Here is a 19,881-nt window from a genome sequence, read left to right as displayed (position 1 = left end):
ACCAGCTGCTCATTGTGTTTACGCTACAGCTGGCCTATAAAGTTATTTTCAGAGATACGAGGTTCGCTTACGACAGGGACAAGGCGCTGCTTGTTCCCCGCTGACTACCTGCTCGAGGCATGACGGCACACTGACTGAACAGCAAGCCTGTATTTCTCTTATGACTACGCAGGGCAGGGCCGTTTCCCTCGGCCTCCTACCAGCCAGAGCCGAGGCTCATCTGAGGCCATGCTGAACTCTGGCTGGGTGGGTTTCTGCTCGGACCACGTGCTCTGCTTCTCTCGCTCTCTCCCCCAAACTCGTTGTGTGTCTATTTTTTCCTGTCTGTCTCTCTTTTTGCAGCTGAAACCACAACCCCACAATTAAAGTTCTCTCGTTTCCTCCACACGGTCCACAAAGGCCCGCTCTGCAAAAAAACAAGGTGTGTGTGACGACACCTGCTGCAGGTCGCGGTGAAGAAGAGCACAATGTACGTTCTTCTACGAGGCTCTCGGAGAGCGGCGGTGTAGATCTTCAGTGATTAAAGGTCAGCTGCTAGAGGGGGGGAGGGAGGGGGCGAGGTGCAGTAGGTTTTAGCTTGAACAATAAATGACTTGAGAAATGAGATTCACACTCTCACAGCTAGCGTAGCAAGAAAAGGGTGGTGTAAATACAGCGGTCAACTGTCAAACTACATGTATTCTTATTTATTTACCCCCTCCCAAAACAGAGGCCTAGGGTTTGGTGGGGGTGGACGGGCACCTCATCCCATTCCTGCCTTGCTTGGTTCCCTAAAGAGGCTGTTATATTTATTATAGGGATAACAGGGATGGAAGAGTCTTTATACCATCAGTGGTTCCCAACTCGGTCCTGTCCTGCACATTTTAGAGGCGTCCCCCTCCTTTAACACCACCTTCAACTCAGGAAGGGATTGGCTGGATCAGGTGTGGGAGCAGGGTAGGCACTAAACTGTGCCAGGCAGGGGGGCCTCCTGGACCAGGGCTGGGAACCACTGCTTTAGATTTTTCATACTTACATATTGCACAAGTGGTGGATCCATGGGATTGCTGTGTGTGAGAGGAGTTTTTTTTTTATAATATTTAATATCTATAGTCCATTATTTCTCAATCATCCTTAATGGAAGTCATTAAATATACATTTTGTGTACCGTGTTACAACTTCTGAAGCATCACGATACTCGTATATGGAAGCTAGGGCTGGCCGATATGTTAAATATATCACAATACTTACCAGGATAATCAGACTAAATACATCAGTAGCAACAGATTCAGAGACTCTCCCATTTTTAATATTTTTGTCTAATAAACCCAGTCTAATTACACAGTTTGTAATGAAACCTGCAGTTGATCAGTGTCCTTTAAGCACTGACTATGTCCCCGATATACTTAAAAAAAACATTGTGCATCACAATAACAAAATTAATCTCGATACGATAAAACATCGTCCAGCACTTATTTCCTGACTAGCTCTGCCACCCAAAAAGATGTTACGTTCATTATAACTATAATAGCTAATAATGGTCTAATAACAATCATAACAGTCTAAAAATCAATCAGCTAATTGCACTCAAAATGTTACGACTCTGGCCTCTCGACATGGCCACACAAAAGACGTGTCACTCGGGACGTGACCCGAATTTAGATGAGAAAGGCAAGTCCATTTAATCTCAGCATGTACGCTCACTCACTCTCTCTCTCTCTCTCTCTCGTTCGTTTGCTTGCTTGCTCGCTCGCTCACTCACACCCACACCAAGAACGAGAACAGGTGCAACCACATTTCGTAGAGCAAGGCTAGATCTCCTTACAAACACGGTCAAGAGACGGCGCATGCTCTAAAAAAGCGAGCGGCTGCCGATATAAACAAGACATACGTGAAAACAACGACATGCATGGATGTGAATGAATGTGAGAGAGAGAGAGACAACGCAAGAAAGAGAGAGAGTGTGAGAAGTGGATGCCTGAATGCTTGGGAAACAGACACTGCTCCCCCGGTCATTAGATGAGTCACACTGTTTACTGTTCGTGGTTTGTATATGCTGCACATCTGCACCTCTACAGCGCTCCGAGACTGTTCTCGCTAAAGCCAAAGCCAAAGCTTCCAGCACACCAAGTCTGAGTTCACCTGAATCTTCTACAGCATTTCAATCTCAAGGCAAGAACAACCTGTACTACCAAAACAACTGCTCAGGAGGGGAGGGAGGGGGCATCTTTGAGCAATGTCATATTCAAGGCGGACATCCTGTTATTTAAATCACATCTCTGCTCAGGCAGACAGAGCGTCAGTTTAGCACGACTGTGCCAGGAGAACATTTAACCTCAATCAGGTCACGGTCATTTCAATCAAGGAAGCCAGCTCTCAACTAACCACTACTATTTAATCTAAAGGTTCTGACCTGACTAAGGCCTGCGAGGTCAATTTGGCCATGGTTCTCACGTTCTCATTCCATTAAACCAGAATACAAACACATCTGGAGTCAATACATTTCACAACAACCACTTTTAAGTACTATTCTGTCTCGTAAACCTTCACTGCCAACATTGCAGCTTTGCAAGCCTTATATTGATCGTCCCAATCCTTTGTTTTTACCGCCGTGTTCCAACAGGGCACCTTTTTGCGTCATTAACGGACATTATTACCAGCCTGCAGCAGTGAGGAGCTTTCTCAGAAGGTGAAAGAACAGTGTAGACTCTGTAGTGTGGAACTGTTCTTCAGTGGGTCATGGAAACCTAACTGAATCTCTGTAAATCTAGAGCTTTAACTGTGTTTGAGCTGCCTACAGAAAGCCATAGCATAGCTCAGCAGATAAACATGAACCTATTGCATGCCTATTGCAAAGCATTGGCTAGAGGGGTATGAAACCCCCCAGCATTGAGCTGTGGGACAGTGGAGGAGCTGTGTTCTCCGGAATGAGCTTCATCCAATACTTTTGGGATGAGCTGGGAGTTGGGGATGGTGAAGTGGGGTGGGTAAATACAAATAATCTAACAGCAGGATAAAATCAGAAGAACCAATGAATTAGCAGGTGACCCCAAACATTGTTTAAAAGCTTGACCATAAGAACATTAATAAATGTCAGTACACGCCTCAAAGGTCATATGGATGTCAACTCTGGCTTACATTAACACTTAACCCCTGTTTAACTGCCACTCAATTACTCTGTAAAGAGCACGGATGAAAGGGGCTTCAAACATATCTTTACCTTAATCCTAACGTTCCCTTTTAACTGCACTTGTGAAGGAAATCTATAAGGCTTCAATGCTAAATGGTGGGCTGTAACCTTCCATTAGTTTTCTAGCTTTGTAGGTCCAGAGCAGAACAAAAGAAACCAACTTCAGACACCAAACACGTCTCCTCTGCTCAGCTAGGTTCGAGGTAGGGGTGTAAACAATAGGCGTGTCAAAAATCACAAGACACATCCAACCACAAGCTTAATAGTAGGTGGACTTCCTCAGCAGAACTAAAGAGGGGGGAAAGTAGGCCGATAGATAAATGCCTCCTCCAGCGTAGCCACCCACGCTCCCTCCGCCACTAACGGGTGGTATTTAAAAACGCGCTCGCCCAAACCTTTTCACGCACCTCCTGTTGAGTTCGGAGAACAAAAGAACGGAGGCCTGCTTTCCCGGCGGCAGAGAAACAATAACAGCATTATTACTCCTGAGCGAGGAAATGTTTGGGTTAACGGGATGCCAAGGAGAACTTAAAAATCCATCCTCTGCACCCGTTCTGATTCTCTGATAAGAAGGCCGGCAGTTTGTAGGGTCTCGGACAGTGTATTCCCGATGGCTTCAGCACATGTGGAAGGGTTTTAGCGCTTCACCTCGAAGGGTAATCCATCCCCCCACTCCCTCGCCCACTTTCCACCTCACCAACTAAGGAATTTTCCATGGATTTCTGCTTGGTGGCTCAAGCTGCTGGGACAGCAGTTCTGACGGGTTTGGTCTTAAAGGAAAAGCTCCTCCTAATAAGCTGGTGTTTGCCAGAGAGTACAAGGTGGAATCTAATAATAATAATAATATTACTAATAAGAGCCGAACAAATGTTGGTTAGCAATGTTAGCCTAGCATCTCCCATTGTAAACTAAACATGCACTCACCGGCTATCAAACATGCCTAGACTGATCGACTGAATCTGGGGTAAGATAAATCAGAGTAATTACATTTTTGCTGAATTTCTCCTTTAAAATGACGCAGATTTATTGTATAAATGATATTTTAGCTAATCTAGATCTCTTAACATAAAAGTATGTGTTCGTTTGCTCTGGGATTAAGAAAATGACCACCATATCTACACCATATCCACATCACTGTCTGAACCATTCCTCTAAAACTAATGTGAAAGCACTGATCTGAGGTAATTCCCCGATGCTGCAAACAGAACAGAGCTGATCGTAGATCTAATACGATTCGAGTATTAGACCTGTGACCTCTGGGCCATCGTTGGGTCATCGTTTTGGTCAGCTGCTTCCCAAAAAAAAAAACACACGTTCGACTGCAAGCTGTGAAAACGTGGGTATGGCAGTAGTTTCAATTCCATTCTAGCAGGGCCGTGGGAGGGGGCAGTCGGTTTACACTAATCCTGAGTAAGCGTAATCCCAGATGATTAAAAAGACGTCTTTCTGACTCACATATGCTATTCAGCATACGACCCATTACAGCGGGGTTTGTGATACGGACACAGCGATGACTTCAACACCTCAAATCCCTACATTAAAAAATATATATAATAATAAAATAATAATAGCAATACACCTGGCGTTACCGTTAACGGAGCAGAGAATGGCAAAACGAGATGAAACCGAAGCATCAAGCATCTGCCACGCACTCAGACAGGGATAGAGGTCAAACGAGGAGCGCACTGACCTCAGCATAAAATAAGGAACCCATCTGACACGGTCATACGACTGACGAACTCTCATTTATGGCACTGCAGTATAGCTGAATGAGGGCATTAGCCTCAATTTCCAGGCCACAGCCTGGCCTGCATCAGCAAACTAGAATCAGCGTTGCCATTTTGGGAACAGGACAGTAACGTCTGAAATACAGGACAGTCACGTCTTTAGGGTTCCTCAACTCCTACTTCCCCTTCTGTTCCATGCTATCCCTGCTTAATCACACCCAGTTCAACCGAGACGATTATTAGAGATGCCAGCTTTCGAATTAGAGAAAGTCAGAAAACACAGACTGGCCAGACTGGAATTCGGTCTTTTAAATTATGACCGATGCAGAATCATGCTGATGCTCCACTGACTGTAAGGGAGAGAATGGCAACTCAGTCATTTGCACACTGCTAATGCATTATGGAGGTTTGGTGGAGATGCACTACGAGAACCTCTTTCCAGAACCGTCCTGTAGCATGACTCTACCGCCTCAGTCCACATGCTTCTCTACCTTCATATGCTGCCTCTGGGCTCATGGGAGTGGTCTGAAAGTCAAATACACTCTCCACCTGCAGGGGGAGCCCAGGAGCAAAAACACCAATAGTTTAGTACAATGCAAAATAGTAATTTTTGAAGTGGTCGGCTGCAGTGCATTATGTACACCATTTAGAAATGTATTATTATTATAATAATAATTTGGTCAAATCTAAAATGTAAGCACCTGCAACAGCTAATTCACTGCTAATCTCTTGCCTCTATAGAAAAACGAGGCAAAAACATGCAGCCGTGCAGCCGTAGATGCTTGTCCTTGAACTGGAGGTCAGGAGAATTTCAACAGCCAGACGAGCTTTAATTCAGAGAGTGTTACCAGTGGAACCACGACACCGTGCACCACTTAAATCTCAGCCAATTCCTTTAACCCTCTGATCCACAACCAGAGTGAGAAGTGATCCGGCAGTTTTTCTTTTCTAGATTTTTCCAATTTATTATTTTCATCATTCAGGATTCCATAAATTCCTTAATTAACTTGTTTTTGTGAGGAATAACCATGAGCAAGTTATATTTGTAAACATATTTAGTTAGGAAGGTCTTCACCGGTGTCCCTCTGGCTTAAAAAGAACCTGATCATCATGGGGGTTCGCCAGAATAAGAATAAGCCCAACATAGCCATCCAAATAAAGATGCACAGCTCAGAAATGAGCTTCAACGGCTTCGAGTTTAGGTTCAAGGGTTGTTCTACTGAGCACCATGCATGATCATAAAACAGTGGAACCTGACAACTGGGGCGGTGTGAGGAAGGAACCAGAGGTTATCCAGTACTTGAACAAAACAAATAGAGGATAGAAGGGATCAGATGGTTCACGTTCTCCTACCCATGTGGGTGGAGAACAAGGAGGTGGGCCTGGTACAATATGCTGGCTGTTGCAACTCCAACATCCAGCTTCACCGGATTACAACACCCAGATTACATGGATGGAGCGACCGAGGCATGGCGCCTATTGATCAAGGCTCTGGTTAAAGAGCCAGTCATGGCACATATATGAAGTGTAGCATGGAGGGCCCACCATAACTGCAAAAGTTTATTACCGATGCCACCTTCCACACACAGGAGGACATCAGACCAGACAGGAAAATCAAGTAAAGAGGGCGAGGTGTGAGATCTGCCCAGCTGTCGGATAAGAAACGTCAGCAGCTGTTTATCCAAGTGCACCGGCACATTAATGTAGATGTCATTTGTGAGGCATGTTAGCACAGAGATTGCAATCTGCAGCGTACCCATGTGATTTTATATCACTATTACTTTTTATTTTTAATTCGGTCACATTCATCTGAGTTCACTACAGCTGAATATCCGTGCTACTGGTAATAAGCCCTGGTGCACATTAGAAGAGGCAGGAGTAAAGCATGCAGAGTCTGAAAGCCCAAGTAAATTGCATAAACAACCAATTAGTGTAACGTCCCTTACAGAAACGACAGATAAGAACGAGAGACAGAAAATGATTAAGTTTAACTGAGCTTCGTAATCCTGAGACGTGCGGAAGCAGATGCAAATTACATGAAACAAACAAACGGCATCGAGATGTTCTCCAGTCTAACCCATACAGGAAGGAAACCTAGAGAGCTAATCCGTTTCCTAGACTGCACATACATACACATATATAAAACAAGCAAAGGGAAAGCGGGGTTGCTTAAACTTAGCAACCAATCTGCATAATTAACATGCCGCTGACGAGCTCGGTTAATGTCAAACATTAGCTCTGTCCTTGGCTCCTCGTTTAATGAATGGCAAACGACTGCTGTCAAAACGGCTGAAGCCAAGCTTCGTCAGTCGCGCTCGATGCTGAAGCTGAAATCTGCCTTACGTTTACGCCGTTTAGGGTCAGCAGGGTGTCCTTTCACAAGGTGCTCTAGGTCAGACGGGGTCTATACTGCGATATCTGGAAGATACAGAACTGTATGGGTCAACCAGCACCAAATACTAGGCAATACAAACCTCCGCTCTGTATTGTTTTCATTGCCAGTACCCCAGCCTGGTTATAATTTATAGCACAATTACTGTTACTGAAATTTTCTAAATCACACACCATTAATCCAGTCATATTTACGGAGCTGATAGCTAATGAAATCGATGCTACAGCGGTCACGACCAAACGGGCATAATTGGCTGCATGAAAAAGCATAGAAATGTGGGAGTAATGTCGCCCTCAGCCCCAGCAAAGCCCAGACAGCATCATTAAACACCTCATGGAGGCGGAAAGTGGATGAGCACAAAGGAACAAACTAGATGAGAATAAGATAAAACCTAACCGACCGGCTAAGTGACCTGGAAGGAGGAGAAAAACCTTAACCGACCGGCTGAGTGACCTGTGAGCTTAACGGATGAACCTACAACTTGCAAGTTAGCTGAGGCATTATGGGTCTGTTGACTAAACAGAAGACAGCTGTTGTTATTAAAGGAACATTTGCTGTGGCTTGCTTGGTCTCAACACAGCTATAAGACAAAATACAGTATGGGCCAATCCCATTTCACCTCTTGCCCCCTACCACTTGGCGATTCTTGTTGGGGTCGAGGCAACATGGCCCTCTAAACAGAGACTTTCCAGAGGCACACTCCAAAAAGAGGGTTATGAGATGACCGGCAAGATGGCTGCACAAGTGACCAAAGAAACCCACAATTACTCACTGGCGCATTACTGCGGTCACTCCAAAACCAGTCGCTCGACTTCCTTCTCTCAGACAAAGGCTTTTACTGTAGTCAGAAGGTGTTCAGTTAAGTGGATACCGCCCAACCCTAGTCAGGACCATTCCTCCGAAACGTCCCAAGCTTTCAAAGCACCCAAAATACCTCAACAGGCGTCAGACAAACGATTCAGACATGGACCGGTTCTCCCAAACAAGCGTTATAGAAGCGTTATGCCATGTGCAACTACAGGTTAGCTAATTATTAGATAACCGTGCCATCTGCCTTTAGGGCAGCCTAGTGGATTGAAGGGGGGGGGGCGCTGAGACAGAGATGGTGTTTGTGTGCTTGTGGTGCACCTCAGGCTCTGGTATTCTTAGAAACATGGGTATTTAGTGGGAGTGTGAGACATGGGGTAGTGCAGGCGAAACAGAGTTAATCATTAGAAAAGGCTCCAGGACGCTCCGAGCTAGACTGACCAAACTGCTGCCGCTTGCTAAAATATCATTTCCTTCACCATTATTAACAGCAGATGTCTGTTACAATCATTCCCTCATCTGCTCAGCCGTAATTTGCAATGACGGAGCACTTAACGCTTACCTACGACTGCTTCTGTGCTGAGAAAGCTGGTCTATACAATCACCATCAAAGGAAATACAAGGGCTACCCGCCCCACAGTCTTGAGTCCCTCACTGTGAAGAGTGGGACAGACACTGGCTGATGAAAGATTTCCAGTCTCTACACAATCAGGGCTTCAGGACTGACCAAACAGGATGACTAATCAATCCCGCGGGGGCCGGGCTGGGGGTAGGGGGAAATAAATAAATAAATGAATGAATAAATAAATAAATAAATAAATAAAAGTCTTGCATTCGATTACATCACTCCCACAACCCCAAAACATCCAGCTAAAATGCTATGATGTTACTGGCAGATCAAACGAAGGCGTTTATTATTCATAACGATAAAAAGCTGCGACTGGTAAAAGGACACAAAAACAAAGGTTATCCAGAGCAGTGTCATCTTGCTCTTTCACTATACGGGCGTGTAGTGTGTGTTTGTGTGTGTGTGTGTCATAATCTGCAAGTAAGCCTATTTTGTCTTACGCAATAGTCATGTGACCGACTCCATGCTGAAATGTAGGCCTAGGTTTTCCCCCTCATGCGGCCGCCTCACCCAAACATGAGCTCTCTGACCCACTGGGCTAGTGAGTACATCATCTTTGCAAGACCGTTAAAAAGACAGCGATGAGGAAAACACCACTGAGTAAGAGCTCAACTGGAGTAATCCCGCATTCGAGACGGTTTTGAACCAAGAACCGCTCAATAATTCAGACGCCTACGACACCAGCAGCACTGGAAGACGACAGAAACCGAGCACATGCTGAGCTCCAGCAAAGCAACAGTGAAGAACCCTGATCCCTGATTCTTACACACCCCAGACAACTGCATTAATATCCCTCAAAACGAGGATAAGGGTCCTCTATTTAAAATATTAATAAAATAAATTAGTATAAGACATCAGAAAACATGTTTGGACGTTAGACTTTCATGTTTGTTTGATTTTTTAAACAAAAGGCTACAAGTGGGGCGAGGACCACTGGTCCGAATCTCGGGTCATGCTGCTTGCCATCAGCAGCCGGAGTCTGAGAGAGCACAACTGGCCTTGAACGCTCAGGGGACGGTGTTTTATCAGAGCTGAGGAGCTGCGCTTCTGCGCTTTCCTGTGATCGCACTGGTTGCCTAGTGTTGCTGCATAAGCAGTATTTTGACATGAGGTGGTTATTGGCTTCATATATGTCAGAGGAGACGTGCTAGTCTTTAGCCTCCTAGCTTTTGGGCCTAGCCAGGGACAAGCACAGTTCATATGGACAGGGATTGGGTAACTGTGGTAGGATTATTAAAGTAAAAAAAAAACTGAATCATCTGTAAAATATAATTAATAGAAAAGCAATTTTACTACATTTATTACTACTTTAAATATGTCAAATTAGAATCAGGTGCAGCACATCAGGCTGCAAATTCGGGAGGAGCCTCATTTAAACCTCTAAAGATGTTTATAGTCTGGTTTGCTCTGGACTGCGGAGTTGGTGAAGATCACAATGGCCAGATCTTAAGAGCTCTCTGAGGCCTTCAATCATTTACAAATGGAGAACATTTCAAACATGCATGGTCAGGTCAAGCCATCCTAGCAAGTTCAACCCAACGGCAGACCCCAAGATCCGTAAAGAAGTCTTCAACAATCCTAAAATGTCATCGCGGGACCTACAGGTAGCTCTTTCCACGTGTGGGGGGCTTACTTTTACTTCAAGAAAACTGCATTATTATCTATTTATTGCATTTTATAAATGATGTTTGAAAGACAGATCATCAGGTCTAAGTGTTTAGACATATTACCTCCATCTCTCATCTCCAAGGTTTTCCCCACATGACTATACGCTACCCTTGGCCCTTCAAGGTTCAGTTTAGCTCACATCCTGGGAGTAAATGTAAACACCTCACACAGAACAGGTTCCCCCCTTTCAGTTTTCACCAGTACTTTGTCTGCATGCATGTTCATAGCGGTCTTAGTACGTTGTTTTGAAATCAATGGCTAGCAGCACTCGTAATAGGCTTAGCAGTAGTACATGATCTGGTCTCAGGAACTGATTCATCACCTGAGGAGAAAAAGCCCTTTGACGGCTAAGTGCATTACGCTACGCTAAACCCTACAGCAATGCCTGGAAGAGCGTCTGACAACATCCAAACCAGAATGATTAGGATCTTTTGTCCACGTCATTCTCTTGCACACTAACGTTATTCTCTTTCTATAATGTATGAAAACCCTCCTCGGTGCCCCACTTTTTTTCCATCAGCTGAACAACTGCATCTGTGGACAGACCCTCAAGCTCAATCTACATGAACAATAAATATATAAAACTGGCAGCGGCATTTAACTAAACATTTTCTGATGCAATCTTCACATGCCTGTAGAGAAAGACCACTGATCTGACACTGGCTAACTCCACTTAGTCACTGGCAGAGCCAAGCTGAAGCTAATCAATGTACATGGCATGAGGTCATGGCACAAACGCTATGAAAAACGTCCTTTGATGCCTCCAGGTCAAAAGCATCCAAATTCTAATGTGCTGTGTTGCTACTAATGCTGCTAATATCACTGCAGACAGGGCACATTACTAGACCTAAAGACAGATGAAGAACAAGCTCAAATGTAACAGGACAGATTAACCCATGGCATTAACCCAATGCATGGCTATTCATTAGGAGGCACAGCCAACACCCAATTACGCTCTCCAGTCAATTAAACCTCAAATCACTGATGCCACAAAATGAGATCAAGACCATAAGCAGTGATCATTCCCAACATAAAGGTTCCTCAAAACTACTTGCTCCAGACAGCTAACTGAGCTGCTGAGGTGAATTTTGAAGCTTACAAGAGCGTCGTCCAACATCCAGAGATTGTAGGGCCAGCTAAAGGCGACAAGCGGTGGGAAGCACCGTCAACCAAACAAATAGAGATGTTCCTCAGCTGATCCTTCACCGTCTACAGAAGAACCTGGGTTTGTGTATCGAACCAAAGCACTGCAAAAGATCTACTGCCACACTGCAATTACACACCGCCATGATCTTCCATTCAACCTCATCAAATTCCTCAACAGCCTACCACCCAACCTCAAGGTCAGTACTTACAGAGGGATGTGCCGCTGCTCGATGTCCACCCTGGCGAGCTCATCCTCTTCCACGTCAGTCTCCCCTCCAGAGCTGCTTTCCGTAGCATCCGAATCGAAGGCACCTTCAGCGGACCTCAGGTTGGTGCTGCCGCTGATCGATAGGCGCTCCAACTCCGCTGGTACAGACCCTCCCTTTAGAACCCGGTTCAGTCTGTCCCTCTCCTGAGGCGTGAGCGGCTCGGTGCTGTGGCGTCCCTGCTGCTGCCGCAAGGCATCCAGAGGCGCCAGCGTGCTCCTAAGAAGCCCCCCCAACTGCTGCTGCACGTGGCGCTCCACCTGCTTCGCCTGAACCACCTGCAGCCGCTTGCGAAGGCGCCGTAGCCGACCCTCGATCTCACCCTGCCGGCTCTGGCTCTGCTGGGTCCGGTCGCGCAGCTCCACTCCCAGGCTGCCCAGCGGGTACTGAGACGCGGCAGGGGAAGTGACCGAAGTGTCCGTGGTAAGTGAAGGCAATCTGTCTGAAACCTTTTCCTCGTCAAGGTCTGAAGGCGCAATCGGGGGTGAAAAGGGTGAAGGGGATTCTGGGTTACTGGGATGGTCCTGGGATACATCTCTCGGGCACTGGTGGTGTTCAGCGCCGCCTCGGAGAGGGCCGTTTCCCATCAGTCCCCCATGAGAGGCAATCGCATGAGTATGAGCAGGTGCTTCCTGTCCGGCGTGCCTGCCTCCGTTCAAGGTCACGGTGTTGTCTCTGTTGTCAGGACCCGGTTTAGTCAATTTCTTAGCCATGCCGTTCACAGGGGTGCCCTGAAGAGCCGGTGAACCACACGGTCCACTACTACTCCCTCCACTCATGATGCTTTTGAACTGTTCCTCCAAGGCCTGGTGCTTGCGCGGTAAGTAAGCAGGCAGGATGCCGTGATTCTGCAGCAGCTTGAACGATTCCTTTGGCGAGTGCACAGACATCACATCCGAGCAGCGGTAGGAAGTCACGAGCGGCTGGAGCTTGCCCAAATGTGCTGGTGGGGCGTCTCCCCGAGCCGGTTCCTCCCTCTTGCAGGGGCCTGCCCCGCGGGCAGGGCGCTCTTCCGAGGCCTTGCGCTTGACAGTGCCGTTACTGGACACGAGGATGTGGCTGGTGCCGCCGTTTCCCTCCACGCCACTAGGGGAGAGGGTGGAGGAGGGCGGAGCCAGTTTGAAGCGGATGCGGTGAGCTTCGGCCGGCGCGTCGGTTAGAGCGGGCGCCATTGCAGCCATGCAGCGCTGGGAGGGGGCGGGCGAGGGGGCCTCTCCCGGTGCTGAGGCCAGCTCCACACCACCCACCTACCGTCACGCCAGAGGACAGCCTGTTTGGAAAGGAGAAAGGAACAATTAGAGCCACAATTAGACTTTAAAATGCACCTGGGTATTAAAAAAAAATATATATATATATATATATATAATAAATAATGCATGAAAGAATGACAACATAAATTCTACTGCAATAAATTATTGATCATTATTTGATTAATCAACTACTTGAACGGTTATGCATTATTAGTTCACAATGGAAACCCAGTCCTACAGAGGCTTTATTTCCCTCCTCCTTCTCAGTTTTTGGGAGAAGCATCTCAAAAATAAAAATTTGTCTCAAGCATTAGACTAAATATCTCAAAACAATACCTTACTCTCTTAGTTTTAAAGCTGAAATTGAGAATTTAGGTAATTAATTTGGAGATACCCGTTCAGCTGCCCGTGCCAGCCGCAAACAGTGTGTACAACAAGCAACGGCAGAACGGTCTAGCTGCCCCCACCCGCCCCCCATCAGAATAACCATGTTCATCATAGCTAGGCCTGTCACGATAAGCACGTTATCGACTTGCCATACAAATTATGCACAGTGATCATTTTTGCTGACCGTCAAAGGTTAACAATAACAGTGTGGCTGCAAACAACAACAACAACAACAACAACAAGTGCCTCAGAAGGTTGCAGGCTGTATTGCACAGCGCCCTGACCTTGCGCAAGGCTGCAGAAACACCACATTCAATTTTGCGGTGCGTTACCATAGAAAACGTGTATTAAATCTGTCAGCAATATCACTATATGTCTTCACTTATGATATTTAAACATTTTTATATTCTAATTAAAACGTCCTGAATATTTGTGATCATTGACCCGTCATTGCTCTTTAAAAAACGATGCAACTGTATTATTACGCAATTATATGATCACGTATAATCAGTGGCATAAAATACTACAAAAATTACAACATTTAATATTTCTGGGACAATTTATTGCCCGGATTTTTACAGGTTTTTACCAAATTTGCCATTTCTCATGCTAAGATACCACAAAACAACAACAGGTTTTTGCTTTTGCTGCAGTTCTAGGTCACTATTGATTTCACTAGTAGGTCATCGTGACAAAAACAGCCGCTGACAAACCGGTAGCGAGTCTGATTATATGTGAACACCCTATCCTAGCAGAGAGGAGCAGGTGTGTGGACGAAACCATATCTTAGGAAAGGGGAGGATGTTAGCTTTAGCTGTTTGGATGCATTACAGATGGGCTTTAGCAAATACTGCCATGTTCGCTTGAGTGCGTGGGATACTAGAGACAAACTGCTGACAATTTCAATGTAGGTCAGTGCTTTTACCAGAGCATAAACATGCAGAACCAGACAGCCAGACGAGGGGATTTCACCCGGGGAGGGGGATAGCTCCCATTATCTGCCAGCATCAGGCATGCTGACAGTAAGGTGCTTTAAACCTAGTGTGTAAAATCTATCATTTCTTTCAAGACGGAAATAAGGCCAAGGTGTGTTCCTATACAGAAGGTCTACAGTCCAGGTTATAAATTAGGATATTATGCAACTTCACACCTGACAAACCCAACGGCAGCATTTACAAGAATGCTCTCAGTCACGGTCATAAATAGCTTGGAGGTGACCTTGTCGAGGCTGCTGAAGGTAGTGCCAATGTATTCCCATAATATTTAATCCTCAATCAGGAACTGCACCACGATCAGCATGGGTGACGTGTTTCTTGTTCAAAGTACCAAACATGGAGACTAATTCATTAAAACAGGATTTAATGTTTGGTAAGTCCAATATGCTCAAATAGAGTTCCTGTACCCAGTCCTTTTTGACTGTAAGCGGTGGCACTCTGTTAGAGCTGGGCGATGTGGTAAAATTATTATATCAATCTGAAAAGACGATTTACGATACACAATATTAAATCACATTAATTTGAATACGCAGACTGAATACGCAATGGATTCTTAAAAAACCTGCTATTCAAATATCCTCCTATTGAGAGTAGAGTGATTTTAATTAGATGAAATGCAACAGAATAAAACAGCACTAATTACACTCCCTCTTAGGCCTGCACAATCTATCTTCTCAGCATAGTCATCACTGAGTGCACAGCAGTCAACATCGCAGGACGTGCAATATCAGATACAGCGTCAAATTATTAGCAAACACGCTTCTGCTGCTCGATACAAAAAGTAAATCCTCACCCTTCTCAATCTTCATCACATATCTACCAGAGGTGGTTTCTATCTACCCATTATCATTCATTTTACTGCAATCTTGGCTTTAGGAGGGTTTTATTAACCTTCCTGCAAGTAAATTCTGGCTACCTGTAACAATAGGCCAAGACTGAGCTCCGCTTCTGGGACTTCTGCTGCCTTTTTTGGGATGCGCTGTATGTTGTGGAAAGACCAATACCAAGTAGACAGACTTGAATAATCAGTACAATTAAAGCTGATTGCTGCATCACTTTGAAAGCTGAACGTTCAAATACAACAAGTGGGACCAAATTTGGAAAAACGTTAATCATCTAATATGATGGATCATTAAATTGTTGTAAAATCTGGTGAAAATTCCTAATTTAAAAAAAAAAAAAAAAAATTGTTTTACAATATATATTTGCAGAACAAAATATCACAATGTCAGTTCCCCCCCCCAATATAAAGCTACTCTACTCTGTCTAATGAAACGCTCCAATGATATCCACAATACACTCGCATCATAAACTTATCCCAATTAAATATTATTATTTAATATTTAATATTATTATTATATATATAATATATATAATAATAATAATATTATATTATATATATATTATATATTATTATTATTATATTATTATTGTTATTTCCCACCTCAAATGTCTGAAAGAAATCATACTGACCATTAAATTAAAGCTTTAAGGCTTTATTTATTTAACTTTAACTCTATAAGCAATGACGGAGATTTATTATATGTGTAAATAGAAAATGTGTGTATTTTGTTTATTCCTTTATGTCATTTCTTTCTGGGTTTTGTTTTTTTGTTGGTATTTTTTCAGCCAGTTCTTTACATTGTCAAAATTTGATTAATATACCAAAGGAAAAGCTCCAAAATGGCTTTGCATTAAATCTTTTCATTATCGACTTCCATTGAAAGTTAAGCAGGTTTCTCCTGTAAAGTTGCTGATTCTGGAGATACAAGGTTTTACAATATGGCCTTTTTGCTCAATACATTTTACTCGGCAGCCTCTACTACTATAAAAACTGACCAAAACGGTAAATTGTCCTTAATATAATAAGCTAATGTCTACAAATTTCACATCTGCCGGCAATACTGGGGGCAAGAAATCTTTACAGCTTTTGTCAAGAACTGCAGGAGTGACTTTTCCCTTTTTTTCCATGACACACCTCTGAAGGCGTCAGCTGTTTTCCTAAGGCTGTTTCTCATTACGACCAGAGGAGGGAGAAGGTCTCTCAGGCCAGAGACTTGAAGCGGATGTTTATTTAACACGCATGTAAGTCCACAGAAATCTGCAAATCTGAAGCGGCCATCTTTGTGACCTCGAGGACTTATTTGTTTACTTATTTACTCCACATTTCTTGTGCATTTTATTTGCCCCCCGCCCCCCACCAGGTTCACATATTTGTGTGGGCTGATGGATCTAAACAGCCCCAGTTCATTTTAACATGATCATTTCCAAGCTCAGTTAAACCCTTTTAAAGTAAACAGGCTGCTTTTGTGTCATGGTGCCTTTAAGACAGGCTGGCTTTTCTGATTGGCTGCTGTTTAATGCTGTTCACTGAGAAGACTGTGGACGGAGCATGTGGATATACTGTAAGTAAAAGGTGTGTGTTGGTTTGTGGTATCTTTTAAAACCTGAAAGTTCATATACTAGAACACTACTAGAAACAGAAAGAACCTGCAATACACAGATATTGGCCATTTAGTGACCACTCAGGTACAGGAAATGTGCCTAATTCCCAAAATTAGGCTTTTAACAGGTCTGTCGATGCATTTCTTGGTGCTCAGGCGACACAAACACCAACAAAGCTCTGCAACACAAGCTGAAAATGTAACCCACAAGCAGTTAAAGGGCCACTAACGAAGAACCCCCATCAGTGTCGTGCCCATGCCGACTACAGATCTGCACAATTCATGACCTCAAAGCATGTGGCCTTAAACAAAACAACCTTCACCAACCAAATCTGGCCTCCAGGCCTACAGCTTGTTATCACAACACCACACACACTCAAAATGAGCAGCATGGACCGCCATCTACAGTTTACAGCCCCTGGTACTGAGCAAGGTAAACCCCTCTCTGTGTAGAAAGATCATCCACAGAACTAGGACGGTACCCAAAACCCCCAGTGCTGAAATAGAAGGTTCAAACAGAGGTCATCCAACCCCCCAAACGCATCACGGGCCTCGTTTTAAATTACACAAGCAATAATATTGTGCCGTATGATTGGAAAACTTTGACAATTATTGGAAAGCCTAGGGGTGCACAGTCGGAATGGGCCAAGATCTGAGTTGGCAGATTATCGCTCCAAGCACTTTAGTCTTAGGCCAATCTTGGCAATTGTATCATGTAAGTAATGTGAGCCAGTGCCCCGGTGCTGTATCTGAATTCTGCTGCTACGCCTAAACTAAAATGTCCTAGCATAATAAGGCATTAACCACACTAAATAACCATTTTCCTCACCTTACTACCAATCATTTAACATGACTATAACTATTCAAATATTTCAACCATTTCATTCGGCAGATTGACAAAAGAAAGTACAGGAAATGTGTTCGCCATCACAATGCGAGCTTCAGGCTAATAAACACTGGGCCAAAGAAAGGAGCCACTGTTTAATTCAGCTCTTAAGAAATTTCACCAGAAACAGCCATAAACGTTCATGACCCATGTTCTCAGAAGTTTCCGGGAGGCTCAGATGTCAACGGTACTTGATACATTATAATGAAAAACAGCGACGTCTCAGAATCATAAACAGAAGAAGAATCAGGATTCGAAGCAGCAGCAGAACAAACATACGAATCAGAATCAATAGAAGAGATTGGTGTTTTTGTCGTCGTTATAAGCAGCAGCTTAGCAGACGTGGGTATCGAACCCACAACCTTGTGGACGAAAACTCAAGTGTTCTGACAGCCTCTTTAGATCCCTGCATAGAAAGCCATGCTATGGTGCAGAGAGGGTTAAGTGTCTTGCTCAAGGGCTCAACAGCGGCACCTCAGCAGACTTGGGAATCGAACCCACAACCTAGTGAATGATAACTCAGTGTTGTAACCACTGAACCAGCAGTTTTAGCCACAGTGTATATACTGACTCCAGGACGTCAGCAAACATCTACCTTGTTTGGGTGTGTGACAGCTTCAGTCGCAGGTAAAATGAAGGAGCTTCTACATGCAAACCCTGGCTAGATGTTTGATCACTGGGAACTTGTTTCGGATCAATTGATGATGCTCTGCTAGATCCCAGATATGAAACTGTGACAAAAGTACAGCTCCATCTGCAATCAGAGGGCAACTGGCACTCACCAGGGACCGTCCCCACACGGAAGGAAGGGTGGTGAAGTGTCCTGTCAGAAAGCAACACACCATATCAGGCTGGAAGATCAACTGTTTAAAAACATGAGCTGTTGTGAAAAATGGGGGAAAGATCTCTACAGAAACAAAACTCAGTGTTTGGTTAACCTTCTCTGGGGAGTGCAGTCAGATTTCAAGCCCTGACTGACACGCTTAATGGGCTCCATGTTAAACCACTCTTGGGAATAGGGCCGTTACCTTACTGCAGAGTTCTTGAGTTCGACTGCCTGCAGCAAAAGAGCATGGCGAGACCAGAAGCAGTTGCTGCAGGGAGGCGGTGAAACAAACATTCAGTTAATATTGGTCTCCAAAAAGCTTATTAACATCAGCAAGGGCTTTAAAACATCTGCTATTCATTAAAAGCATATTTATTAAAATATATTGAGGCTGCAAAACACAAACTCCAAGGACTTGCCCACTTTACTCCAAGACCAACTGCAACAGACATTCTGGAAAATGACTCTGTTATTATTATTACTACTACTACAACAACTGATGGCAATATTCAATATTTTTCATGCACGTACCTGCTAAGGCCAACACAAACATTAATTAAATGCAGAAACGGGGACTAAACCCATCAGGAAGAGCCATAACCAGACATTAAACACTGAATTCTGTATAGAGATGAATGTAATTGAGCCCAATAAATAAATTCTGTTTAAAATATAAACCAAATCTAAATGTCTTTATTTTATAAATCAAATATCAGCCAATGCAGATATCACCCTATAGACCTTGCTTTGAAATTTGCCCCAATAGGCTTCTCGATTCCTGGAAAGGCTTTAAAAACCCTGACTAATCACTTAAAAACAATTAAAGGCAGTTTTAATCAAACAAGGAGACTCCAAAAGCCCAATTTATTTATTTATATTTATATTTATATATATATATTACCCAAACAAACAAACATTAAGCCATAAGAGGTTTCTCAACCTCTGGAAAAACATTTATAGGCAATTTCAGTCAAACACAAGCTTACTCCAAAAAGCCAAGGACTTGCCCACTTTAATGAAATACCAGCTGCAACAGAATTTACGAAAAAATGGCAGAATGCAGCAAATTTACATAAATGCATTAATACTGAGACTGTGAGCTGATGCACATTTTTATGCACATATCTGCAATAGCCAATATTTGAACATTTAAAAAAAATGCAGAAATTGGGACCAAGCCCATTAAGAAGAGCCTCACACAGAAATAAAGCACAGTATCCAATAAATCTGTAATCTTGTAATATCAGCCAGATCTGAAAAGTCTGGCCAATTTCATAAAGCCAATTTAGA

The 19,881-nt window shown here is 43.9% G+C and overlaps 1 protein-coding gene across 3 annotated transcripts in view; it reads right to left on the bottom strand.

Annotated features, from left to right (window-relative positions):
• kansl1b (KAT8 regulatory NSL complex subunit 1b) overlaps positions 1 to 19,881 on the bottom strand; it is a 74,096-nt gene that overhangs the window by 40,926 nt on the left and 13,289 nt on the right. For all 3 annotated transcript variants that reach the window (XM_072675174.1, XM_072675172.1, XM_072675175.1), the window contains exon 2: positions 11,747 to 13,073. In XM_072675174.1, coding sequence (XP_072531275.1) covers positions 11,747 to 12,984 — 1,238 coding nt within the window. In that variant the 5' untranslated portion in view covers positions 12,985 to 13,073. The remainder of the gene's footprint in view (positions 1 to 11,746; positions 13,074 to 19,881) is intronic.

Source organism: Salminus brasiliensis, chromosome 3, assembly GCF_030463535.1.
Source record: "Salminus brasiliensis chromosome 3, fSalBra1.hap2, whole genome shotgun sequence".
Classification (NCBI taxonomy): Eukaryota; Metazoa; Chordata; class Actinopteri; order Characiformes; family Bryconidae; genus Salminus; species Salminus brasiliensis.
Note: the sequence above shows the minus strand (reverse complement) of the source record. Positions and strands in the feature narration are given on the sequence as shown.